Below are 27,595 nucleotides of genomic sequence, written 5' to 3' on the forward strand. Positions count from 1 at the left end.
TTTTGATTTCAGTTAGGTGTACCCCCGACAACGCATTAATAGACCGGTGCACCTTTACCATGTCTGGTTCCAACGGCCCTTCGTGGCCTTTTATTGCATATTGGGGCGCTATATTCTATAGACCCTATTCACTATCAGGTTAAGCAGGCGGGCGTTGTGGCAACCCTGTATTGCGGAGACGCCATAACGTTTTGCGGTTCGAAACTCCTCCTCCCTGCTCCCTCTCTGCGTCCTGCCTGCTGCGCGCCGCTCATTTCTCGGAAATCCCGCCAGAGCTCGGATTTTAACACCGCCGTATTAGGATTCGCCGTAGGCCCCCTCTTCTCTCTCTCTCTCTCTCTCTCTCTTTGTGTCTCCCTCTCTCATGGTTGCCAGTCAAGCAGAAATGAAGTAACATGAATAAGCTTTATCCACAGACATCCTTGAGAGTACCTTGAAAATAATTTACTAGTCACGCCTTGTGGCATTCGCTATCTACCGTTCAGAAATGATGATGGGATACTGAAAGACATGATAATGGTTACGAGCCTCTACAGCCTTTGGAGGACAAAAATGCAGGTCACTGACACCGATGAAAATGTCGCTTTTCGCGTGGAAATTTCAGTTAAAATCCGACATTGTGTTTTCTTGATGGTGTCAGCCCAGCCCGAGTCCAGCCAGAGCCGTTCGAATAGCTGAGCCTTCCCTTCTTTTATAACCCATACTATCCAGTGACGCCTCGGAAATATTATGAGACTGCTCTGCAGGCTATGTTGTGTCGGCGTTTGCACCAATAGTACTACCCCCTACATGGTGCACCATCTGGTTGCTACACCTGCGGCGCCCACTGGTCAAATAAATTAAGGCCACTCAGCGACCTTATGCTATGAGAATGAGGGAGCAACAAAGACTGAAGTCCGCTCGGCCCACTTGTCATCCTCCATCTTTACTGCTTGCCGCATACGCCGAGACATATGCTGCCGCCGGCACTCTTACTTTAGCAACATACATACTTCAGTGGTGGCCTACCCGCCAGATGCCTTCCCCCACCCGCCAGAAACCCAAAACTGAAAGACGCAGTGGGAACGCAATCATAATTCCAAGCGAAATGTATACCTTACAACCTGCTGCTAAAGCAGGTTTGTGGCATCACAAGACATTATCGACTGCGCGACATTGTTTATTTCCTTTGGGTTGTAGCCAGCTTATTTGTCCGCTGTAAGATGAATTTATTTCATTTAATAGGTTTTAGGCTTGAGGATAAAACGAGAGAAAGAAGATGGCTCGTTTCGACAAGTGGACTTGCCGAACGTTGTCTCAACTTGCGAACTGAGGCTTCCCTCCCCATCGCCCCTCTACCATTGTTCAGTGCCTCCTTCGTAGGTTTTAGGCTTGTTATACTAGCAAGATGGAGACAGCGCCGAATTCTATTTCATTTAAAAGTTTTCCCTGTAAATGCTGTTTTCACACATTGTGATGATGATAATTGCCGTTACTACCTTACTCTTTTTATGTAGTACGTGGTGCCACATAGGAGTGCTGTTTGCTAGTGAACAATATGACTAGAAGTACGAGGAATACGTTGCTCAGCTTGGAGAACGATCTTGCGCCTTCTTTGCCACTGCAAAAACTTATTCAAATATTCAGGGTAATCCGCTAAGATGGAGTAGATTTCTAATAAGGGAATAATTACTCATTGACATCCACCCAAGCTCAGCCGTACGGCTACAATGAAAAGCGATACAGCTTTCTCAGAAATTTCGAAGTTAAAGAAAAATTCACCCTTATTTGGGGATCGAACCCTACACCCTCGCCTCTCCGGGGCAGTCGCTCTACGCTCTTATTAAAAGGTTGTAGGGCAAAACAATGCGCTCAAGAGAGGGCCAGTCACCCCACATCTTACTCCATGAAATAACCTTTTCCGCAAGCTAACAGAACAGGTGAGCACCAAATGCCAGTGATCGCATGTGCTGACTTTGATATCAAATTCAAAGAGAATCCAAGCAACAATTTTAAAGCACGCAGAGCAAGCACCTTACAAAGAAAATACAAAGGAATTAAATTTTGACCAGGAGCTTTCTGCGCTTGGGGCCAAATGTGCGCTATGAATCTGCTGCCGCGGAAAAAGATTTCCTGTACATCAGCGCTGCTAGCTCAAAACACCACCAGGGTCTGGTGACGTTCTGGCACTGAATTCAGCTGAGATACGGAGCTGCCCAAATTGCAGCTCCGAATTCTCGAGAGTTAAACACTTGAGCAGCACATTAGGTAGCTCCCTTTCCCTGCATCAAAAAGCGGCTGCCGCGACCGAGATTGAAGCCGCGTCCTTGGGTTCAGCAGACGAGAGACTTAACCTCTGAGCTACCAAGGTGGACATGTATTGCCGAAAGGATCAATGCCGCAGTCTTCAGTGCAGTTTCAAAGTAGGCTTGGCATTTTATTTTCCAATTAGACTAATTTCTTTTCCTTATGTCGTACCTTACGAAAGAAAAGCTACCAATTGCTTTAAAATGGCTAGTGACATATTAGCCTAACTTTGCACACAATTCCAAGGGCCAATCATTTATTGTCTTCTTCCCCGCCATGGCTCCCTCTTCTTACTCAAGGCAGCGCACGCACTCTGTGAGCGTACATCACCGCCCAAGTAAAACAACCGCAATAGGCTTTAAACGAGGAGAGTCAGTACTGATGCTTGCGGATATGTTCTATGGAAAAGCATGCAGGCATGTCTTCCTGCAGGCCGCCATCGTCGAGAATCTGTTGGCACCAGCCAAACAGTGATGCGGCCGGTCTCCGCCGCCAGGAGGTAGCTGACGACAGCGAATGGCTCCGGAACCGCCCGCATCCGAAAAGTAGCCGAAGCGGAGATGCTTGGCATCGCAGGGGCCTCCTGTAGGCACACGGCAAGGCTCGCGTCTCTTCGGACTGACGCAACGGCGAAAGCACGCCCCGGACGTGCGGAACACGTCCGCTCCCCTTGCCGGGCAGCGACCATGAGGAAACCTCCAGCGGCGGCATCCCTCACCCTCCTTGTACCACCACCACGTAGGGATGAAATCTTGCCTACGGCAGCATGTAAAGAGAGCACATGTAGCCTTAGTGGCTGCGACAAAGTTGGCACTTGTCTGAAAGAGCTTGTCATCCTGAGGAAGGTGAGGTTGCTGGTTTTTAACGAGGTCTCGGGATGACATAATGCGTATGGCTACGCCACTACCTGTACTAGACCTTTCTTGGAGACGTGCATCTGCACGGGGACCTTAGAGTTCGTTCAGCCTGGCAGACCTTAAACACTGAAATCTGTCCCAACAGTACACAAATGTCGAGTAACTAGACAACAACAATTACCGTCGAAATATGGATAGTACCCCATCCTTAAACGCCTAGGAAACAGGCCCTCTGTTTTCTAAGCAGTTTCCCTTTAGGTTTAAGCGTTTTCTTGATATAGTTGTAAAAGTTAAATGAGAGGAACAAATAAAGTTGCTTTCTTGGAATTATGAGGCGCCGAGTATATCATCTGCGCTTTTAGTGAGCAGTGGCGCCGTTGGACTCTGATAATTAAACTATAAAGTATTAGGCGGGTGCTACTTTTTTTTTATTCATTGGTACCTCTAGGGTACCCGCTATTCGTACCCACTAGGGGCGTTACATGAGGGATGTGCTACCTAATCATATAATTAATTTGGTGATGAGTGTCTTGAAAAATTCATGGTCAGGATGGGCAAAAGCTTCAGCTGGCAGGTCGTTCCAATCTCTTGCAGTCTGGGAAAATAATGATTTGAGATGTGCGGACGTGGATGCTCGAAGTGTGTGGATAGCGTTCGGATGACTAGGGCGAAGTGAAACGCGGTGTGCAGGGGTGATAATGGAATGACTCAGAGGGGAATAGAAAACCCTGTGGAAAAGTGAACGTCTGGCTATTTCATGACGGGATTCAAGGCTGGGAAGGTTAGCTTTTGCTTTCAATGATGTTACGCTCGTGTGATATGAGCTTCGTCGTATGCATTACTTTCAGACGACACATGCAAGTATGCATTGATCAAAACTGCAGTAATATAACGTGGAGAATTAGTGCTAACGAAGAAAGCCACCTTAAACTAAGGAAAGCACGAAGAAATGTTTTCCCTGTACATCCTAGTCTATTTTTTCGTATACATATTGCAGCGAGTATCTCGTACCTCTACACTCGTTTGTTTATTGACAGAGTTGTTAAGATGTGTACATTTCTCATTCGTACTACGGAAGGTGATTCGAATTGTTACAAATTTATTCCAATGAGTGGACGACGATTTACGAGAAAAAGGGAGGATGCTTCAGTGCGCATCTTAGACCCAACGATGAAATGAATAAAACAAGTTTTCTGGTCTTACGTGCGTGCTTCTCTTATCTGACTTCGACGCTCAGCAAAGGGGCGCTCTTGCTTTGACCGTCCACTGCTGTGTAGCTATTAACTGCGGAAGATATAATATTAGCTAGCCCAAATAGAAGCGTCGCTTTCAAAGCTTACTGGCTGGATTTAAGTTAAGGGCATTAAAGTCCCAAAGTGACTCAGGCTGTAAGAGATGCCGTAGTGGAGGACTAAGGAAATTTCGACCACCTGGGGTTCTTCACCGTGCATTGATATCGCACAGCACACGGGCGCCTATCTTTTCGCCTGCATAGAAAAGCGGTTGCCGCGGCCGGGATTTGATCTCACATCCTTAGGCGCAGTAGTCTAGCACACTAACTACTACGCCATATCTGCGGGGAAAGTTTACATCCTGTCAACTTTAAAGGGGAACTGAGGACAAAAAATATGGTGTCCGGTACCAATAGCGTACGCGCTCTAATCACAAAAAGGCAATTCTCCCCGTAAAGAAACGTTTTGTAGGCTATATAAGAGAGAAACTACAAAACAGGAGAGTCGCCATTAAAGGCCTTCTTCTGAGCTTAAGTGCGTGCGTGGACATTGATTTTTTTTTTTTCACGGAGTTCAGAAGCTATGACACACACAACTTAACAATGATCGCGAAGCGTCCTTTCTCGTGATGGTGGTATGTTTTCCAATACACAACAGGGGAAATTTTTAATATAGTTTTTTTTTTTGCCGGTGAATAAAATGGACGCGGCCTGAAGCAACCACAGAATCATCTTTGCAATCGGCGTGCCTTTAATCTACCCTGAACCGTAGCTCGGTGGCCTCGTATCGTTCGGCTGCTATCGATGCAAGGCCCCCGATCGAGTGCTCACAGTTTAAGGAAGATGGAATGCAAAAGATGCAGTTATGGCGACGTCAGCGCATACTTGAGAAGAGGCGCCCACGGAGAATGCACCTGAGTGAAATATTTACTAACCGTTTTGCAAATTTAACACACTAACTAGAAGCGTCAGGTTAAGCAAGACGCCATTTATGCATTTATGTTGCATAAAAATAGTTGTGCACTGAGGGAGATGGGTAAAGGCTGAACTGTTGAGTTCCGATTCTTACAATCACTACGGCCTGGTGAACTATATACACGACACGCTGCCGTATTTTCAGCATTTGCACATATTCCGGCTTCCAATTTTGCACTGGTTCTTCAGTTGTTAAGGAAGCCTAATCAGCTTGGAAAAAATATTTTTTGCACTAAAAAGATATCCAGGGCAGAAAGAACCAAGTTAGAATGTGAATTTCTTCTTTTCTTTTATAAATTCCTAATAAATAAATATCTTGAAGATGGCAAATGGCAACTGACATCAAATACACCGTTGGCATACACAGCCTGCGAAATCCCTGGAGTTTTGAGCCTGCGTGTCGCAAGTGTCAATTTTACGAAGAAACCTGACCATCTAGCGACGTTCAGTGCGAACAATTCAATTCATTGAACTACCCACACCGCACAAATTAGGTACCAGATCTAGTAAGTGCTTAACATGTTAGCCTCTTTACATCGTGTTTTCGATCCTAACGCTTGGTGATGTTAGCTTATGGAACATCCAGCTGAGAAACGCAAGCTGGTTCACAGTATCTTACTCCTGACACTCGGAAAAGACGGCCCTCTGGTAGCATTCGGAGGAGGGAGCCTGGGTGTCCACGCACTGTCGGCGGCAACGATCCAGGGACAAAAACCGGTTGCGACCCCGGCTGCAAAGGCCTGGTCCGTCCGAGCTGAGCTTTACACAGATGCGGTTCGTCCCATCGTAGTAAAACTCTACAGGCCCACGCGAGCACAATTTGAAGACTGGTTGTCCACAAGGCGGCTTTGCCTGTAGGTAAAAGGAAAAAAAAAACAACGAAATGCAAACATGAAATCTATCTGGGCAAAGGCGCAGTAATTATGGAAGACAACAAGATAGCTGGTGGTTTTACTTTGGTCAACCCTGAAGGGAAGTGAAAGCTTCATGTGCATAGCAGCGCTCATTGCCAAGCTGGTGTTCTTCCTCCATGGCGAATGTAGCTCTGCCCGCAGGTGACAGCCGTTGTTTCATATACGTTTCTTGGTATGACGGCAAAGCTACAACCACGCATCTTAATTGTCAACGGCAGTGACAAATCACCTTATTTACCACGTCTTCCGATATATCGTTTAACAATGCACGGCCTCCTATACCCTCCCTTGAACTTTGACCTTGAATTTGACCTCGAGCCTGATGGTCACGTGAGTCACTTCACTGCATGCCAACTGTTTGGGTTTTGAAGCAAAAACTTCACTATGCCAGCTTTTCGATCTTTCAGCGTGAAGCCGGTTTTCACCTTTAGTGGCCTTGACAGATGTGTCTTTACTTTCTTATAAACTAATTGGCAATTAAAGCTGATTGTTCACTACGCTAGGTAAAGCCGGTCTTCGCGTGGCATAAATTTGACCTTCAAGTATAATTGACCTAATGAAGCGTGGGTGTCCAGAATTGCGTGGTGTTCACTCGAAGTATACTGCGCCTTCGTTTCCCCAAAACTTAAATACTGAAATACTCGCACGGCTGCGTTTCGATGGAGGCGAAAAGAAGCGTCCGTGTGCTGTGCGATGTCGGTGCACAATAAAGATCCCCAAGTGGTCGAAATTACTCCGTAGCCCTCCACTAGAGCACCCCTTTCTCTCCTTCTGCTTTCACTTCCACCTTCCTCCCATTACGGCCCGGTTCAAGGCTTTTTTCACCTTCAAAGTTTTTCAAAGTCAAATTTGCTTCCATGTTGACGGCTTGAAAACCTGGCGTAGTAAAGCTTTCGCTTCAAAATATATTAAGGAAGCTTTTGTGAAGAAAGCTCAAGCAAGCGTACGAAGCACACAGGCTCAAGTTGAAACACCGGATTCATTTCGGGAAGTTGTTCATTTCCTGGACGCTTCAAATGTATGCTAAAGTAATAACCGCCCTTATCGCATTCTCGGAAACCTGAACCGCGCCGTGACGGACGGAAGGAGTGAAAGTAGGCAAAGACGCGCCGCATTGGAGGGCTCCTCGCTACTAAATACGCGATCTGGGATATCAAGGGGTCATTAGCTTTTAGCCTGAACCAAAGTGCTGCCTCTACGAAAGGTATTCATGCTCAAAGCCGAAATCTCCAGTTGCCGAGTCACCAAGGCACTTCATTCTTTTGAATTTTCAAGCTTCAAAGCTGCAGTAAGTGCCAACTATTCTGCTCCAAAATTAAGGTTGCGGCCTGAAGACTCGGGTCCAAGAACACGAAGGAAACAAAATGGCTGCGTAATGAACCAAAACCATCTCTGCTGAGGTTGCTGTCCACTCTATAGGAATTGATTTCCTTCCATGATAAGAAACTGCTGATTTCTAGCTCACAGTATTGATCAGATCTCTAGGATCGCAGGCAGTTCAGTAATCTGGCATGAAGCTAATTGACATGTCATAAAATTGCGCTGACACAGTGATCAAGGGTCTGCGTGGAGTGACACGCCCCGCACTGAATAGCATGATATGATGTGGCGAGCTGGCGTATGATATGGCAAGGTATGACATGGTATGGTACGGTATGGTATATTATTGTATACATATTTAAGCTTCAAAGCGGCGTTTGGGCTGAGAGACGTCGCATTGTGGAGGGCACCAGATTAATTTTGACCACCCGAGTGTTTAACATGGACTGAAATTGCTCAGTACAGGCGCCTTGCGCTTCGCTTACGTCGAAACGCGACCGCCGCGGTGGGGATAGAGCCCTGGAGATAGGCAGCTCAGCGCTCTAACACTGAGCCACCGCGGCAGGGCACGATTGCACTTGTGCGGGCCAGCTTGAACATTAGGATACAAGTGTAAAGAAACAAACATCACATATCGCTGACTTTTATAAAAACAATAGAATCCAAGCGGAAGATATACTCAGTCGTGAGAGTAGGCTGTGCAATTTGCAAATAATTTACATAAAATACAAGAGCAATAACGAAAAAGCGTGGATAATGAAAATTTGACAGGCGACGTTTCGAGCAGCAAAAAGGGAAATAGAAACCAAAAATCTGCTAGCCTCAACTGACAGCTCGGGTCTTACAAACAGTAGGCCGACGGAGCCCCCCGTCGGCCTCGTTATGGCCTCGGCCAAGCGTGAGACGCTAGAGGGGATGCCTTCATCCGAGGTGGTGCCATTCGTAAGAGTCTTCGCGGAGGGGCTTTCAGCGTTTCCCGTCATTGGATCCTTTAGCAGCTCAAGCAGGGCAGAGGATTCAAGCATAACATCAGACAACACGCGGCTTCACCTACCACGTGATTTGGCGTGCGAACGTCACACCGCAGCGACATGGCCGACCGAAAGGCGTGCGGGGGAGTGAGCATCGAGGCTGATGACTTTTCGCGGTGCGGAGGGCGCCCACCTCCCATCATCTCCCGGCTAATTCCTTTAGTCGGCGGCCTTGGCTACCACTTCCGGTGAGCGCGGTCACAGTGGCCGACAGGGATACAGAGAGAATAGAAGCAGATAAAACGGAGTGCAAACGCACTGACTCCCAACCTTCGCAATCGGAAGCGCCTCCCCGCTCCCCTAATACGGGCGAAGTTTCCAATCGAAAAGTGCGCACGCGTCAAAATCCGCCCATAGCGGTGTCCCGTAGTTTTTGGGCCGAAATATCGGCGCTTCTAGCTATCACAATGGTGGATGTACATTTCCTCTCCTTAAATGTTACGGAATGTCGGTCAGTAGTCAAAGAGTTTGCACTTCGCTCAGGCAAAGGGCGTCGGTATTCTATTTTCGCTCCTCCCTTGATATCTACAGTTTCGCTTCTCGGTTTTCTGTTTATGTTTGTTTTTCCTATTCGGATGCTGCCGCTTTTTAAACCCTTGCCTGTGTGCGGGTGTACATTGTACGTTCGGACTGGACGGCCGCACTTTTTTGGTTGAATGAACTCTAAACCCCCGAAGGGCAGCATTGGTTGTGTACGCACCGACACAGCGCTCTGGTAGCTCTGATTGTTTTTAACCGCCTTGACTCGAATGTGCCTGATCCTTACCCCACTATTGTTGCCGGATATCGCAATTGTGTTTCGGACTCCATTCAGTACCTCCGAGGACATCAACAAGGTCGCCCATTTGTCAATATGTCGATGACCGCGCGCCACGTGATTTGTCGCGGTTCCCTTCCACTTGTAGGATGTGTGGGTGCAGCTGCATGGGGATACATTTCGAGCGACGTGGGAGAGAAGGATATTAGGCAGTCGGTTCGACGAGCTTTTTTTTTTTTTTTGCCACCGAATTTCCCTCCTTTTCGTGTGAGTTGCGAGTTCTTGCGTTATCTGCGGTCATGCCATGTATTTACAATCAGCAGCCTCTGTCAGTCAAGTTCAACTTTGGTTGGGACACCCCACGCACCGTTATAAGGCATATAAATAGTATAGTCGTATAATGCTCAATTATTCAGTACTTATCGCCCGCAATTACTCTATGACAACATTTAGGCTTCTTTTCATAGCTAAATAAAAGCTAGCCATGCGACCAATAAGTCCAAGAATTTCGACGTCTTGAGGTTGTTTAATGCAGTCAAATATGAAGAATTGATTTCGTTTACTATTCAGCGCTGCGATACACACGCCGCGCACACTGTACATTGTTTTGCGTTCTATATTTCGAAACTTCGCACATCCGATGGTTGGCCGCACATCAAAGACTGATACCGAGAACTTCTCGATTTTGTGAAAATTTGCGCAGGTAGCTGATTAGCCACCTGAGGATCTGTGTGCACCAACTACTAGCAGAGTTACACGCCACGTTGATTGAGAAGAACGCAGCCTCGGCTCCTGGTCTTGGCGGAATTCGAATAGGCTTTTATAAAACCTTCTTCGGTGCGATACAGGGCACGCTCCTAACGATAGTAGATGGTTTCATCATAGATGGGTTTAGGCTGACTTCTTTCCAAGAAAGCCGCATTTGCCTCATTTCGAAGGCTTGCGGGGAACGCTCTGATCCCCAGACTTTCTGACTGCAGACTAAGATCGTAGCGTCACTGCTGGGTCGAAGGACGGCTCTTTCTGACCTAATTCACCAGACTCTAAGCGGCAATGTGCTTATACGTTCTTCGTTTTCGACGTTGTTGCCCACGAGGGACTTGCTTACTTTAGGACAAGATCTACAGTGTGATTAGTTTTGCGAGATCGAGAAAAAACTTTTTGACTGGATGGTGCACCCGTATCTGTTCTGAAGCTTCGGTGCCTTCGGATTTCGAGTAGAAATTGGCAGCCGATTGCGGTTACTTTATACCGTAATTAACACTGGATTGGTCGTCAGCAGTTAAGTGTGAGCCCTTTTTCTGTTACTCATGGGATTAGACAGGAATGCCCTCCCTCCCCCACGATTTCATTTTGTGCCTGGACTCGCTTCTTCGGCGATTCGCACTGAGCACATCGATACGCGGCTTTTCCTCCATGTCCAAGGCAAGGCTAAAACATCCGCCAAAGCTGACGATATGTCCCTGTTCCTCAGGGATGAGGATAGCTGCACAGCCTTTTCACGTATCTTCAACGAGTATATTGCCACACCGCTGTCCATCTTCTGGCGCCAACAAGTGGCCGAATGCCTTGGCACGCGGCTGAGCGTCGTCCTCGACAAACATGACCATGCTCTCATTTGACTGTTGAGACCTCGAACTATTTACAGTAACTGCATTTTCTTTGCGCACACTCGAGCTGAATTTTCTAAGCAACTCACGGCGAAAGGCCAGTTGACAAAGGATGCCTCGCGGTTCTCAAACCACGTCTTGGCCGAGTCTTGCAGCTCGAAGTACACATTCATTAGCTTCCGCTCGTCGTCCCTTTGGTTGAATGCGGCCAGATGGTCAAAACTGGCCAACCAGTCTTCCGCCTCCTCGAACCGGTCACCGTTAAATGATGGCGGTGATCGAGGTGCGAGAAGGACGAAGGGGGGGGGGGGGGGAGGGGGAGGGGGCGTTGTTGGAATGCTGACTTGTCTGGCTGCCAGTCGTAAATGCCATGGCTCGCAGTGGTGTGGTCAGTGGTTCGAACTCAGGTTGTAGGCCTCGGAGGCGACGGCTCGCTTCATGGACGGAAGTGGCGTCCGCGCGTCGATAAGCAGCGTCGCTGACGTCTTCGGGGGCAATGTACATTGGATCTGGCCCAGCACCTCCACCAAATTTCAGCAACACACGTAGCAAGCCGCAGAACAACCGAGCTGGCACTGAAGCAAAGCTCGAGAGAGACGAGGGCGACGCTCAGCCACGTGCCAACGCATTCGGCCACTTGGTGGCGCCAGAATATTGACAGCGGTGGGGCAATATTTAGCGAGTTGTCCGAGCCTTTGGTGAACAGGGGTAAAAGCAAGGCGCTGCTGTTCGGACTCTTCGTGTCGAACCTTGCAGGCGAAGTGAGGCGAGTACAGACCTTTAAAGTTCATTTGGTGGTGTTTTTCGTGAACGGTGAAGTGTCCCGCGAAACGTGGACGACATCTGCAAGAAAGCTGAGGAACGCCTGTCAGCGGCGGCGGCTTTTCCCCTGTCGCTGGCAGTGTGCAGCAATATAATCTCCGTGTTTTGCGTGCGTGCCTGTGTGTGTGTGTGTGTGTGTGTGTGTGTGTGTGTGTGTGTGTGTGTGTGTGTGTGTGTGTGTGTGTGTGTGTGTGTGTGTGTGTGTGTGTGTGTGTGTGTGTGTGTGTGTGTGTGTGTGTGTGTGTGTGTGTGTGTGTGTGTGTGTGTGTGTGTGTGTGTGTGTGTGTGTGTGTGTGTGTGTGTGTGTGTGTGTGTGTGTGTGTGTGTGTGTGTGTGTGTGTGTGTGTGTGTGTGTGTGTGTGTGTGTGTGTGTGTGTGTGTGTGTGTGTGTGTGTGTGTGTGTGTGTGTGTGTGTGTGTGTGTGTGTGTGTGTGTGTGTGTGTGTGTGTGTGTGTGTGTGTGTGTGTGTGTGTGTGTGTGTGTGTGTGTGTGTGTGTGTGTGTGTGTGTGTGTGTGTGTGTGTGTGTGTGTGTGTGTGTGTGTGTGTGTGTGTGTGTGTGTGTGTGTGTGTGTGTGTGTGTGTGCGTGCGCGCGCCCGTGTGCGTGTGCGTTTGTGTGCGTGTGCCTGAGTGCCTGTGTGTTTGTGTGTGTGCGTGTGCCTGTGTGTGTGTGTTTGTGATCCCGCACGCTTGTACGAAGGTTGCCAACACCGTGTGGTTCTCTTTTTTGGCCAAGCAGGATGCACATGGGTGAGTTGAGTATGCCGAGCAGCCGCACCATGCGCATTTTTCTCGCCTTGCGAGGGGTACATGAATCGGTGCACATGAGACAACCTAACGAGGAGGTTGTTTTCCTACTTCATGGGCACGTCGTGCTATATGTTTTTCGTGGAGAATGGATCACAGCCGGACAGAAGCCTGCATTTTACGTTTACGTGCACCGCACATTGACATCGCTGACCGGCGGCCTGCCCGATGTGGACCTTTATATCACGCCTGTCTACCAGGCGTGTGAAGAGCTAGCCATTAGTCAGCTGTCCCTCCAACAAAAACAGATGACCAGACGGGCGCGCTGGCATCAGCTGACCTCAAGCGTGATTCCAGTTGATGTCAGGGAATTCGGCTGCCTGAGCGGCTCGCGGGTCCTGCTCACAGGAGACTGCATCGTGAAGTGTGCCTCGTCAAGCGCATTTCGATCGATTTCCTCACTGCGATCTCTTTGAAACGTTGCAACATGCGATGTTTGAACGTGTGGTGTCGCGCACTTCATGGATATTGTAAAAGAAGGCTTGGTCGAGACGGCAAGGTCGTGACGGCAAGGACAGCGATGCCTTGTCTAGCGTTTTAATCCGATCACGAACTCAGGCGCGCGCCGGAGCCGGCGCTGCGGGACGATGATGATGGTATGTACAAATGAAAGAAGAAGATCATGGCATGTACAAATGAAAGAAGGTCCACAGAAGGCTCACACAATCTGCCCGGGGGGTCGGAAGCGACCAGCCTGGCCGCTCCTAACTAACCGATGTACCGCGGCGCACAAACGGTTTCAAGCGAGAAACATGAACAATTTCAGTTCCACGGTGGCGTCGATCGGCTGGGGGATCAACAGGCGTGACTTTGTAGTTAACTGGAGAAGTTTGGCTGATGATCTCGTAGGGACTAAGGTAGCGGTGGTGGAATTTGTCACTAAGGCCAGGGGTGCGCAGTGGTGTATAAAGCAGTACTTCGTCACAGGGACGATAAGAGACCACGCGATGCGTAGAATCGTAGCGACTCTTGCGGTCTTCCTGGCACGCTGCTGTGTTGAGGCGGGCAAGATGACGGCATCTAGCCACACGAGATAAGAACTGGGTAGGTACTGATGTGGAGTAGTCGGGCGTAGAGAAAGAGGAAGCGTCGAGAATTGTAGTGGGAGGACGGCCATAAAAGAGGAAAAATGGAGAATAACCGGTAGTCCGCTGTACTGCTGTGTTATAGGCGAAAGTGACGAATGGTAGAATAGTGTCCCAATTTCGATGATGCGGCGTGATGTACATGGAGATCATATCCGATAAGGTGCGGCGAAATCGCTCAGTCAGCCCGTTAGTCTGGGGATGGTAGCTTGAGGTTGTCTTATGAAGGGTGGATGACGCGTAAAGAACTTCGGCAACGACTGTCGATAAAAAGGCCGTCCCGCGATCACTTAGGAGCACCCGTGGAGCGCCATGACGCAATACAATTGATCGCAAAAAGAAATTTGCTACTGCTTGAGCGGAACCGGTCGGTACAGGTGCTGTCTCAGCGTAGCGTGTAAGGTGGTCGACAGCTGTTATAATTCAATGGTTACCCCCATCGGAGAGAGGTAGGGGACCATATAAGTCGATGCCGACTACGTCGAATGGCGTGGCGGGACAGGGAACAGGTTGTAGAAGGCCAGCGGGCGAAGACGTCGGCCGTTTGCGACGTTGGCACAGAGGGCAGGATGCGACGTATTTGGCAACGCTGGAAGATAGGCCAGGCCAAAAGAATCGTTTTTTCACGCGGTCGTAGGTTTTGTCAACACCAAGGTGACCTGCAGTAGCGTCATTCTGGAGAGCCGCCAGTATACGTGGGATAAGCACACGCGGCACGTGGGATCCAGCGAGTTCCATCAAGGCAGTACACGAAGCGGAGTATGGTGCCATCTTCGAGCTTAAACTTGCGAAGTTGTCGGCGAAGCCGATCATTGGGTGGGTCCGAAGCGCCAATAAGGCGGTCGATGATGGGACGGCAGTAGGCATCGGCTAATTGCTGTGAGCGGAGAGCGTGTTTGTTCTCAGAGCCGTCAAATGAAACTGTTGTGATATACGTCAGAGAAAGAGATAGTCGGCTGTGGTCATAGGTGGAAATGCACTGGGAAGAAAAACAGCAAGCCGATTCCGAAAGTGGACAGCGAGAAAGAGCGTCGGCGTCTTGGTGTTGGCGGCCCGATTTATAAGTGACGTCGAAATTGTATTCTTGCAGGCGTAGAATCCAACGGCCAAGTCGGCCTGTCAAATTTTTGAGCGAAGAGAACCAGCAAAGAGCATGGTGATCGGTCACAACTGTGAAGTGCCGACCATAGAGGTAGGGGCGAAACTTTTGGACAGCCCAGACGACGGCAAGGCACTCCTGCTCGGTAATGGTGTAGTTTTTCTCAGCTGGAGTCACAGGCCGACTTTCGAAGGCAATCACTTTCTCACGCGAAGTTGCATCGCGCTGCAGAAGTACAGCGCCAAGACCGAGACCACTGGCATCAGTGTGCAGGATGGTTGGAGCGCTGTCACTAAAGTGGCCAAGAACAGGGTCTGATGTGAGGGCGTGCTTCAGGTTATTAAAAGCGGCTTCGCACTGTTCAGTCCACACGAAAGGGCTGCGTGTTTTAAGTAGTTCATGAAGTGGAGCAGCAATACTTGCAAAATGCCTTATAAAACGCCGGAAATAAGATGCCAGGCCAAGAAAACTGCACAATTCTGTAATCCGCTGTGGACGAGCAAAGTTCAAGACCGCGATGATTTTTTCAGGGTCTGGACGAATGCCGTCATGGCTGACTAGATGTCCCAATATTTTAATTTCCTTCTGTGCAAAGTGGCACTTTTTGGTGTTGAGCTGAAGGCCCGCTGAAGCGAAACACGTGAGGACCTCATTCAGGCGCGTGAGATGGTCGGTAAAAGTTGACGAAAAGATGACAATGTCATCCAAGTAACAGAAACAGGTTCTCCATTTTAGGCCACGAAGCACAGTATCGATCATTCTTTCGAATGTCGCTGGTGCGTTACAAAGTCCGAAAGGCATAACATTAAATTCGTAAAGGCCATCGGGAGTTGCGAAAGCGGTTTTTTCTTTATCGTCCTCGTGCATAGGTGTTTGCCAATAACCTGAGCGGAGGTCCAAAGTCGAGAAATATTCGGCGCCTTGGAGCGAGTCAAGGGCGTCATCAATTCTTGGCATCGGATATACATCTTTGCGGGTAATTTTGTTGAGTGCGCGGTAATCAACACAAAAGCGTACCGAGCCGTCCTTTTTTTTTAACTAACACTACTGGGGAGGACGATGGGCTTGTCGAGGGACGAATAATATTGCGATAGAGCATGTCATTTACATTTTCTTCAATTACTTTTCGTTCAGAGAGGGAAACCTTATAAGGCCGTCGGCGAACGATAGAGTTACCTTGAGTAATGATGCGATGGTGCGCAACACTAGTCCGTCCCAGTGGTGGGGAAGTGGCATCAAAAATGGCTTGGTGGTGTCGAAGCAATGTCAGCAGTTCTTGGCGTTGGTCCGGCGTGAGGTTAGGATTAATAGTCTTTGTGAGAACAGAAAGAGAGACGTCTGGCGAAACACGGTGCTGAGGCAAAGGGGTGATGAGCACCATCAAAGACAAAGGTTGAACATCCACCATACAGGGAAGAGAAGTTCCTTTTGGGAGCACGAGGGATTTACGTGAAGTGTTAGTGGCCGCTACTGTCGCTGAGCCGTTGCAGAACCTCACAAGACTAGACGGGAAGGCGATACCGCGTGCAAGATGACGATAAGATGGTGCGATGAGTACGTCCCCGTCAGTGATGTGGTCAGAAATAACGGTAAGCAGTTTTTCGCACTGAGGAGGCAAAACAGTATCAGCGGCGGCAACGAGGGGATGATGTCGTTCAGAAACTTCAGATGAAAAATCGCTGTCTGTCATATGGATAACACGGTCGCCACAAGAAATTAACGCCGAAGCGGTTGACAAAAAGCCCATCCAAAAATCATCAGATGCGCACATGGAGAGAGCACAGCAAACTGCACATGATGGCGGACGCCGTCAATAACTACTCGTACGGTGCACTTTGCTAAAGGGCGCAAAGGGACGTCATTGGCTCTACGGAGTTCAGGCCCATCATATGGTGTCGTCCCTTTTCGCAAACGGTAGCACAAATTAGCGTGAATGATAGAAACTGCAGCTCCTGTATCAATCAATGCTTCGACCGGTAATCCTTCAGCGAAAACAGAAATCACATTATACGGGCGATCTGGAGGACTTTTGGTAAGTTCGCAGAGTGCAGTTTCACCTCCGGAAACTGCAACGCTTAGTTTTCCGGATGGCGGACAGGGAGAGTTGTTGCGGGTCGGAGAGGGGAAACTGAGCGGCGGTATGGGGATAGGGACCGGCGTCGGGATGCATGGGTTCCACGAGGCTCAGACGAGGATTCTGGAGGAGGGGATGAGCTTCGAGGTGGGCTTGAAATAAACCGGCGTTGATAATATGACGGTGAAGGCGTGTCACCTTTGAAGGTATCGTAACCACGGCGCTCGTTCTGGAGGCGGCGACGACAGAAGCGGGATATATGTCTTCTAATGCCACAGTAATAGCAAACTGGTCGGGAGGGGCGCCAAGGTGCGTAATAGGGTGGTGCAGGTTGAGCCGTCGCTATTGCATTGACGTGATTGTAGGTTGGTGCCGGTCGGGGCGGGGCAATAAAAGGAGGAGAGGATGCTGCGATGTGCGCGTAAGTCGGTACTGGGCGGGGTGCCGGAAGGTCAGATGTCATATGTTGGGTGATTGTTGCCAGCTGTTCTTTGATGATGCTGCGGAGACCGGCGTCATTAGATATTGCGGAAGAGTGATCGCACCCGTGTCGACAGGCAGGCTTGAGGGCCTGGAGCTCCTCGCGGATGATGGCTCGAATAAGTGCCCGCAGATCGAGATCAGCATAGGTCGGGCCAGTAGCGTTGGCGGGCTGCAATCGGGAGGACTGCAGCTGGTCGATGCGTTGGCAAGTCGTAATAATGGAATCAATAGTTGAAGGATTCTGAGCAACTAGGATGTTATACACCATAGAATTGATTGCTTTCAAGACGGGGTGAACTCGTTCAGGTTCCGCCATGGTGGGACTAATATGCCGGCAGAGTGCAAGTATGGCCTCTATGTAAGAAGCATATGACTCATCAGGACCTTGAAGGCGTGAAGCGAGCTTAGTCTTCGCGATCTCAGTCCGAACTGCCGGGTCGGCGAAGTACTGTCGGAACTGCTGTTTAAAGGTAGGCCAGTTAGTTGTGTGGGGCTCGCGGTTGATGAACCAGTTACTGGCGACCTCAATAAGGTAGAAAGAGACGTTGAGAAATTTCAGAGCATCGTCCCACCGGTTGTAGGCACTGCAGCGTTCATAGGTGTCAAACCACTCATCGACGTCTTCATCGCGACGACCAGCGAACAGCGGCGGGTCGTGCTGTCGTGTGGGCACAGTCAGAGAGGGTGGTGCAGCTGAGGTAGAGGGTCCGGCCTGTTCGTGGGTACTGTCGGTAGACATAGCGATGGTGGCACTTGCTAAACGGCGACCGGAATGTAGCTCCAGCGAGAGGCAGGGCCCAAAGCAGCAAGGGGATCAAATTTCACCTCCACCATTTGTAAAAGAAGGCTAGGACGAGACGGCGAGGTTGTGACGGCAAGGACAGCCAAGCCTTGTCTAGCGTTTTAATCCGATCACGAACCCAAGCGCGCGCCGGGGGGCCGGCGCCGCGGGACGATGATGATGGTATGTACAAATGAAAGAAGAAGATCATGGCATGTACAAATGAAAGAAGATATGGCATGTACAAATGAAAGAAGGTCCACAGAAGGCTCACAATATTCACATCGCGGGTGTTCGTAACGCTCCTGCACGCGTGCACCAGTTCGCGCTAGTAGTTTGCGAATACGCTGTTGTTCATTGGCGCGTTTGTATTGTGGTGACAGCGTCGCATGGCAGCTTTTTTTCGGGCCCGTTCGCAAAAGACAATGTTTCCACTGTTGCAGCGCTTATGCACATAAGCGTGCTTGGATGCAGTGTCGTTTAGTGAATCAGGGTTTCTTCAAAGGGAATCGTGTCGTCCTTACTGCTGTCAACTGACATGCTCCGTGCCGCGCCTATATGTATAGTCGCTCTGCTTCAGACAGTTTTGCGCGTGGTACATGGCTCACAGTTGAAAGCAGCTAGCAATTGTTCGTGTTTACTCTCGTGATGCTCGAAGCGGAGCACATCCGAGTGCTGTCTCACATGCTCAGTTTTAAGTGCGCAAGCTCACTGGGTATTTCAACCTACTGTATTTTGTTCATGTGGCAAGGTTCACAAGTTACCGTGTTTCCCTGTATAACACTTCTCTTTAAAACCAGATGATGAAAGATCAGTGCGCGGATGCTTGCTGCCCTTCAGTTTTGACTCGACGTCGCCTCGAGGTGGTTGACAACGGGAGCGTAACGCATTTTAGGTGCTTGGAAAACTGCAGCATATTTCAGTACCACCGAGTTCAGTTCAGTTCAGTCGTTCAGTCGTGTCCGACTCTTAGTGACCCTATGGACCATGTCACGCCACGCTTTCCGGTCTCTCACTATCTTCCTAACCACCGAGTTAGTGGATCTATAAAGCAGTGGCTGACCCTGAGGTTAACCACGTGCTTAATATTGTGTTCCTGTCACTCCCTAAGCTCAGTTCGCCAAGTATAGGGACTCTCATTGCAATGAGAAAGTCCTCAGTGCCACACGGCTAGTAAGCAAGATTTCAGACATGCCACCAGGGGCACAATGTGCGCTGCTTGCTTAATGTTTACACAAAAAATAGTGGTCTCAATAAGCAGGGCATCAATTGTAGTGCCATTGCCGTCCACGAAGAAAGCAATAATTGACAGTTGGAACGGCTAAAAAGAAAAGATTTGAAAGCCAATACTTCAATGTTGGCAAAACATGGTGCGCCGTGTAACTTCCTCTCCTCTCCAAAGAGGAATTTAAAAGAGATTGTTATCACCGCATTTTTCACGCAGATAAAGTATGGAAGAAATTAAACGAAATACTAAATGCAAGAAATAGTACCACCCTCATTGATAACCTCGTCATAGACGGCAAAGCCACGCAACGCTCGGAGCTATCAGACCACTTTAACGACTTTTTCACTGAAAGAGGAAAAGGCCAGTGCCATAATGAATCCACTGCTCGCATTCCAACCGCTCCTAATAGCCTGTTCCTTCAACCTACCTGTCCTACCGAAATAAGTTTTTTTTTTCTTTCACAGCCCTATAAATAGTCATAGCATAGACGCAGACGGCCTAGAAGTCAGGCCTATTAATCATGTGATCGATCTTATTTCATTGTTGCTAGCCCACATATACAGTATTGCCCTATCGACTGATGTCTTCCCAAACAATATGCAGTTAGCACGTGTTACACTAATATGAAAGGAAGGGGACAAAAACAACTTAAGTAACTACCGTCCAATATCTACCAATATTTTCTAAAAGTCTGGGAAAAAAATATTAATAGCCTAATTGAAACATTTTCCCAAAAATACGGGTTAATAACTGATACCAGTACGGTTTCAGGAAAACGCAGTCTACTGAAGGAGCATTGCTGACCGAAAAGGAAATATTTTTAGAGAATATAGAAAAAACTGATAACTTTTCAGTAAAACCTTTGATCGCGTTAATTCACTACCTGTTAATACATAAATTAGAACAATATGGTTTCCGCTGAACATTCTCGCTGCTCATTTCGTCATATTTATCCTCACGTTCTCAATACGTCGAGATTAATAAACACAAATCCCATATAAGGTCCATAAAATCTTGGGTACCACAAGGTTGCATTCTGGGTCGTGTCGTTTTTTTTTTTATTTGATAATAATGCTTTGGTGCTGATTGATAAATCATGTGGCTTTGTTATCTATGCTGATGACTGTAATATGTTTTGTTCTTTTTTTTTTTTACCGGAAGCGATCTGGAATGTATCTTACCCCATGCAAGCTCAGTTTGTTTTAAAGTGCAAGAATGGGCCCAGAATAATAACTTATTAAATATTTGAGTAAAATACAAAATGCGTTCTATTTCGTGGACTAGATAAATACGTTGAAGTGCCTGATAGCATTATTATTGGTCGATATGTTATCGGTACAGTGAAATCTGTGAAAACACTTGGCGTTGTTTTTTCTGAATACATGCTTTGGAACGCCCACATTGACCACGTTTGCTCCAAAGTGCGAAAACTGGTAGGTATCTTGAATAGAAATCGCCATTTATTTTCTTCAAAAATTAAAAAGCTTTTGCATAACGCCTTGTTCGAGTCCCATCTTAGCTACTGCAGCCTGTTATGGGGAGAAACCACTTCCCAAAATTTGGGCAGACTAATCTTGTTGCAAAAAAAAAAGCCGTTCGAGCAATAGAAAATTGCCGTTTTATGATCATACTTAAATTCTTTTCCAGAAAAATGAAATAGCAAAAGCTGAAATTATTTAAAAGCACAAACTCGTAAGATTACTCTAGAGCGGTACAAGGAAATCTCGATTCTTTTATCACAATTGCCAATCTACAGAAACAGCCTTATACTTACCCTCACCGCCATCAACTGCCATGGAAAATTCCTGTCTCGCGAACTAATTATGGCCGTCAACGAATTGCTTACACACTTCCAAACGCAGTAAACGACTTCACAAAGAAAAGCATAACCGTAATACAACTGAGCAAAAGGATATCTTAGAAATTTGGGATTTGCGGCTACAGTGTTCTTGACTAAACAGTGCCCTTATTGTTCTAGTGCCCTTATTGTTCTAGACCATCGTTTCCATCGTGATCCACGTGCTGCAGTGGTGGTGGCGTTATCGTTGCCATTGCATCTCCGGCCTTCGCTTCTGCTATCATCTTGGGAGCGACAACAGCGCACAGTGCTCGCGCCCTGTGCCCTTCCGGACGGACTAGCGACATCTGCATCGGCTGCACCGCTATAAAAGGCTTCGCAGTTCGTGGCTCCTTGGGATTTGCGGCTACAGTGTTCTTGACTAAACAGTGCCCTTATTGTTCTAGGTGAGTGGAAGCCCTGTATCCCAATTTATATTTTCTAGCTCTTTGCCGCAAATCCCAATGTATGATTGACGCCTATATGTGCACTTTTTGAAATGGGTGTTGATACAGTGACATACCGTGTACGAATCGGCTGCTTCAGCCGGAGGGTATCGTCCCGGCATGTTGGGACAACGCATCACCTTGCGACCGCAATGCTTTTAGCTAGGTACTGCCCTGGAGGCAAGCTTCTGGCGGCATGTTTTTGCATGGCTTACCTTCTCATCTGTTGTGGGGACGTTGAGACAAATCCAGGCCCTGACAAAAATGATCGAATCCTTGAGGCTTTGAAGAGTGCGGCGACTTCACAAGAAAACTTCCAGAAAGAACTACTAGGTAAAGTGAAGGATATTTCAACTGGTATAACGGACATTAAAAAACGCCTTTCAAAGGTTGAGGAAGCGCTAGAAGAACTGGAAAATAGCTCCGAAACGGTCTCGAATCTTAAGGACGCAGTCGACAACATGAAAACAGACATATCGGCTCTTTCCTGTTCTCATGATGATCAAAGCAGCATGCTTAACCTTGTGGACGACATGAACAACCGTATGCGCCGAAAAAAATTGATATTTAAGGGCTTACCAGAAAAAGAAACAGAAAATTATCAAGCCTCAGAGTCACTAATTGTCGACTTTTGCAGTAAGTATCTTGATGTACACATTTCTGATATTGAGCGAGCCCACCGTGTTGGTATTCGAAAGAAGGACCAGCATCGCCCAATAATTGTTAAATTCCTCCGCTACAAAACTAAATGCATGATCCTTGACAATGCATCTAAGCTCAAAGAAATCACGGATCCCAAGGTGTATATTGAAGAAGACTTTTCCCCCCGAATCCAATTTGCCCGGAAAAAACTTCGAGATTTTGCTCGTGAAAACCGTGATCCGAATGAAAAGCCGAAGTATTCTTTTGACAAACTTATTCTCTCGAAGAAACAATATCGATATGATGCTGTGAGCGACAAAGTCTGCTTATGCACTCGGCAAAATCGTCAACCATGACCAGCTGAATTTCGGCAACAGGATACTAAAGCAACTCCATTTTCTTTAATTGTAGCAAATTTCCGTAGCATAATCAATAAGCAAGACCAGCTTGCGTCCTTCGTCCACACTTGCTCTGCTGATGCCATCGTGGGAACAGAAACGTGGTTAACTCCAGAAATTGACTGTTCAGAACTTAAGATTTCAAAGTTCTTTTCTATCTTTCGTAAAGACAGAACAGATAAAAGAGGTGGTGGCGTCATGATTGCTGTTCGCAAAGGTATTCATACAAGGCCTATCGCAATAGATAGTCCACTAGAAATTTTGTGGGTCTCTTGCTCATTGCTAAACTTTAACATAGTTATCGGAGCATGCTACCGGCCGCCAGATTATTCCACTGACTTTGCTGTTGAATTAAACGACGTGTTAGCACATGTTCAGAACAAGTATTTTAACTCTCCTGTCATCCTCGCCGGTGACTTTAACTTCCCACATATCAACTGGTCATCTGTTTCACTTGCTGATCCTTGTCAGCCCCGTGGTTGTACTGATTTTCTTTACTTGTTGCATTTATTCCAACTGACGCAGCTTGTTTATTCCCCGACAAGGGATGATGCCATTCTTGACTTAGTTTTTACAACACACCCTGAACGTGCCTCTGTAAATGTGCTTGAGAGCATCAGTGACCACCGTGTTGTTCACTGCATGTTCCAGTTAATTACCCCGAAAGTATCTGTGTCCAAAAAATTGATTTATGATTTTTTTAAAGCAGACTTAGACAGTATTCATACCCACCTTGAGAGCTTTTATTATTCCTTTGAATCTGCGTATTGTAATCGAAGTGTTTCTGAAAACTGGTTGCTTTTCCGTGATTTGTTAAAACGCTTGCAGGAGAAATACGTTCCTAAAAGGTGGATTTCAACCACAGGAAATAATGAATGGTTCACAAGGGATATCAAACGATGCCTGAACAAAAAGAAACGCCTGTATGCGAAAGCTGCACGCACACAGGCAACGTTGGACTGGACCGCATATATGAACTTTGCAAAATCCTGCAAGCAGAAAATTGAAGAAGCGAAAGATAGGTTTTTTAATTTTGACATGCCAAACTTTTTGAAAACCAACCCTAAAAAATTTTGGAAAGTCATTTCTCCTGCACAAAAAAAGGAACTCCCGTGTTTAGTCTCTGCAGATGGTACCTCAATTGACCCAGTTGACATGTGTGATCAGTTTAATTCTTTTTTCTGTAGCATTTTTGGAGAAGAAAAGCCGTTGCCTACATTTGAACCCGCACCTAGCATTGAATTCACAATGCCTAGTATTGAAATACATCCTGAGGGTATAGAGAGGGCTATTGAACGCCTGCCTGCATTTTCGAGCCCGGGCCCTGATGAAATTAGCACAAAACTACTAAAAATAACAAAACAATATACATCGCGCATCCTGGCACTCATCTTTCAACAATCAATTGATACGGCTGAGATTCCTGATGATTGGAAGCTTGCACATGTTTTACCTATATTTAAAGGAGGGGATAGAGATAATATGACAAACTACAGACCCATATCACTGACATCAGTTGTTTGCAAATTACTAGAACATGTCATATCATCTCATATAATGAAATATATCACTCAGAATCATATCTTGCTTCCCAACCAGCATGGATTTCAGCGCGGTCGTTCTTGTGAAACCCAGCTGTTTGAACTAACTACCGACCTTCACCGAAACTTAGAACAGTTAATCCAAACTGACGCCATCTTCATTGATTTTGCAAAAGCCTTTGATCGTGTGCCCCACAATCGCCTCATATATAAAATGAGTAGCATTAACATAAATATTAAAGTTATCAGATGGGTAGAAGAATATTTAAACAACAGAGTTCAATCGGTTATTACTGACGACTTTAAATCTTCTCCTCAGCCCGTGAAATCTGGAGTCCCTCAAGGATCTGTCCTTGGGCCCACATTATTTCTAATATATATAAACGATATTGCATCCAGCATTACATCATCAATCAGGCTATTCACAGATGATTGTGTCCTCTACCGTCCAATTTTTAATCTTACTGACTGTGTTATGTTGCAGGATGATTTATCTAGGTTAGACATGTGGTGCTCTGAATGGCAAATGACTATAAACACTAAAAAGACTAAATTAATGCGATTCAGTACCTGCAGCCTGATTTTGTCGAACACCTACTATATTAGCAACGCGGAAATAGAGCCTGTCGAATCCTTTAAATATTTAGGAGTTTATTTAACCCCTAATTTATCATGGACTGTGCATATAAATAATCTTCTGACTAACACATATAAAACTCTAGGTTTTATCCGTCGGTCACTTTGCAGAGCTAATACAGATACCAGACTAATCGCTTATACCACACTGGTTAGACCGAAGCTCGAATACGCGTCATTCATTTGGTGTCCTCATCAACTGTATCTTATTAACAAATTAGAGGCACTTCAAAACAGAGCGAGTCGATACATCTCACGTCAGTATTCACGTTATTCAAGCATAACAGCAATAAAAGAGAATCTTAAACTTCCAACATTAGAAAGAAGACGTAAGCAATCACGCCTTGCGTTTTTTCATAAAATATACCATAACCCTACCTCTTTCTCAGCACCGATAATTACGCCCGCCACACGCACGTTTCATCGTTTTGACCACGATAAAAAAATCGAGCCCCCATTTGCACGAACAGACGCAGTTAAATTTTCGTTTTTACACCTAGCGATAAGAGAATGGAATGCTCTCCCCTCTTCTGTAGTTAATACTATCGATTATGACCAGTTTACTTCATTACTTAACGATTTTCTAACAGCGTAGTGGGAAATTTTCACCTTTTGTGGTTTACTTTGGTTTCGATTTTTCCTTTTGCTTTAACCTTTGTGTATCATGTATTTTCTTGCATATTTCCGTGTCATCATATTGTGATCATGTTTTTCCTAATTGCTTCTTCTTGTATATTTAGCACTTTTACATGCCGCCACGTTACTGTTCCGATTTGTTCATTGTGTTTATTTCATCACGTTACCCCCCCCCCCCCCCCCCCTATGTAATGCCCACTTGGGCCTTTAGGGTAAATAAATGAAAAAAAAAATGAAAAAAAAAATATTTCTGCAAACAGCTCGCCTCAAAGATTAAAAATGTGTTTCTATCCTGTATTTCTTCTCATTGAGAATCAGCCTATAATATTTATTTTACTCATTGCATAATATGCAATGTGTATTTTGCGTACAATCATATATTATTTGTATTTTGCATCTGTATATGACAGTATAATGAATTTTACTTTCTACAATCATTGAAGAAAATGTTATACCAAACAGTCTGTCACTGTTGCCTGGGTAGCCGAAGCGTTGTCAAACTGCAGCTGTGCAGATTTTTCTCCCGTCCCCCTTCTTCGCCATATATCCCTTCCTTGTAAGAATAAAATATGCGTAAAAAAAAAATGCGCCTACCACGTAACTAGGAATGACAATCATTTATCTTGCATCAAGCGCAGAAGCAAAAGAAAGTCCATGCCGCTGTACGACACGCATACATTTCGAATCTGGCACCGCGTAAGCCCTACAATACACAGTCAGGTAGCACTGCGCTTGTAATGAACATTGCGCACCCCTCATGAAGTCTGCTTCGATATCCTGAGGGGAAAACGCGAGTTTATCGCACTGAAAAGGTATAAATATCGATTCGTTTAATAAAACTGGTAGAGCGCGGTGTTGCGCACGGCTACGCACTTTACATTGGCGCTAACCATCAGACTGGGCAAAATAAAGCGTCAATTGGTTAAGCTGTGCGTTATTATGGTTGTCATAACTCATTGAAGTCTGCTGCGGTCGACAGTTTATTCCTGAAAACACTGTCTTGCTCTACTTATTATACACATTATTTACACTTATTCTAAATCAAACATGCTTATTCAAAGGGGTTATGTGACAAATAGGCACCCATCAATTCTTCACGAGGCGCCCTGATAGCCAGAGATGTCTCAAAATGTTTAGGCAGCACAGTGACTTGAACTCACAGGTTTTTCGAAGACGCCATTTGTTGGCACCCCGCTAACGATGTGACTGCGGTTTCGCTTAGACAACTGCTCATCGTTGCCGCGTTTGGTCATCTTCTCGTGTTGTTCAGTGGTAGAGCCCGCGGTGGTCTCTTCGATGTTGTACTCATCATCTCCCTCCGTACCTTCGTGCTTCTTCTGACCCTTGGGCGATGCCATTGCAATGGCGCCGACAGTTTTGTTGACTACAGCATCTGGAACCTCTGCTGTACCTTGGCCGCGAGAGACGCCAGCGGCTGGTTCCTTGAGTCCGGATCCTGGTAGGGTGCCGTGGAACTCTGACACTACGGTGGCGAGAAGCATGGCCAGCAGCACGCCTACGGCCACGGCCATAACTGTGACCAGAGTATGACGAGGTGAGTGGCAGCAGTTGGTGCTCCACCTGGACAAATGTTGACAGCTCTAATCGTGTATCTCGGTGCCATTTACAACAAAAGTTGTACTCAAGCCATTTAGCCTTGCAGTAACATAATACTCATAATGCCCACTAAAAGTCACCACTGCAGTAAGTTTGACACTAGCAACTGGTAGCAAACATTATGTGCTTCATAAGGTAAAAAAATTATGCAAGACTGAAAGACATGTTGCGACGCTCCAGGCAAAGTTAGAACTACCCCATGCGGCTGCTCCGTTGGCCAAGTTTAGCTGGTCGTTTTCCTCCAGTGACGAGCAATGCAGCGCAAGGATCCTGAGGAGAAAGGCTCGTGAGGACATCGTTTGCCGGGTTGAGCAAAGGCAACGCCACCCGATTCTAAAACGGCGTTAGCTTTGCAGAACACAAATGCCTTTTGTGAAGCCTCTGCTTGCGACCTATATTCTGAAAATTATGTAGTCTTCATCAAGAGAAGCTAAATAATGAATTTTAAATTTCTCTGAGCACCGCCGCCGTGGTGAAGTGGTA

At 46.8% G+C, this 27,595-nt stretch overlaps 1 protein-coding gene across 1 annotated transcript; it reads right to left on the minus strand.

Annotated features, from left to right (window-relative positions):
• Window positions 1-2,668: 2,668 nt before the first annotated feature.
• On the minus strand, window positions 2,669-27,027 carry LOC146183900 (papilin-like). The gene is made up of 3 exons (XM_084608437.1): window positions 26,656-27,027; window positions 5,969-6,201; window positions 2,669-3,042 (listed from the first exon to the last, which is right to left on the minus strand). Exons 1-3 carry the CDS (start codon window positions 27,025-27,027, stop codon window positions 2,685-2,687), a joined length of 963 nt encoding a protein of 320 aa, XP_084464563.1. The 3' UTR covers window positions 2,669-2,684.
• Between the last annotated feature and the right edge of the window lie 568 nt (window positions 27,028-27,595).

This window comes from Amblyomma maculatum, chromosome 7 (genome assembly GCF_055883805.1).
Source record: "Amblyomma maculatum isolate TAMU_Amacu chromosome 7, ASM5588380v1, whole genome shotgun sequence".
NCBI classification, from domain to species: Eukaryota; Metazoa; Arthropoda; class Arachnida; order Ixodida; family Ixodidae; genus Amblyomma; species Amblyomma maculatum.

Coding starts and splice junctions, on each gene's coding strand:
- LOC146183900 (XM_084608437.1), bottom strand. CDS start 27,027: ATGGCCGTGGCCGTAGGCGTGCTGCTGGCCATGCTTCTCGCCACCGTA. Junction 6,202..26,655: donor ATGGCGTCTTCGAAAAACCT/GTGAGTTCAAGT, acceptor TTTTACCTACAG/GCAAAGCCGCCTTGTGGACA. Junction 3,043..5,968: donor GTCTTTTCCGAGTGTCAGGA/GTAAGATACTGT, acceptor ATGCTGCCGTAG/GCAAGATTTCATCCCTACGT.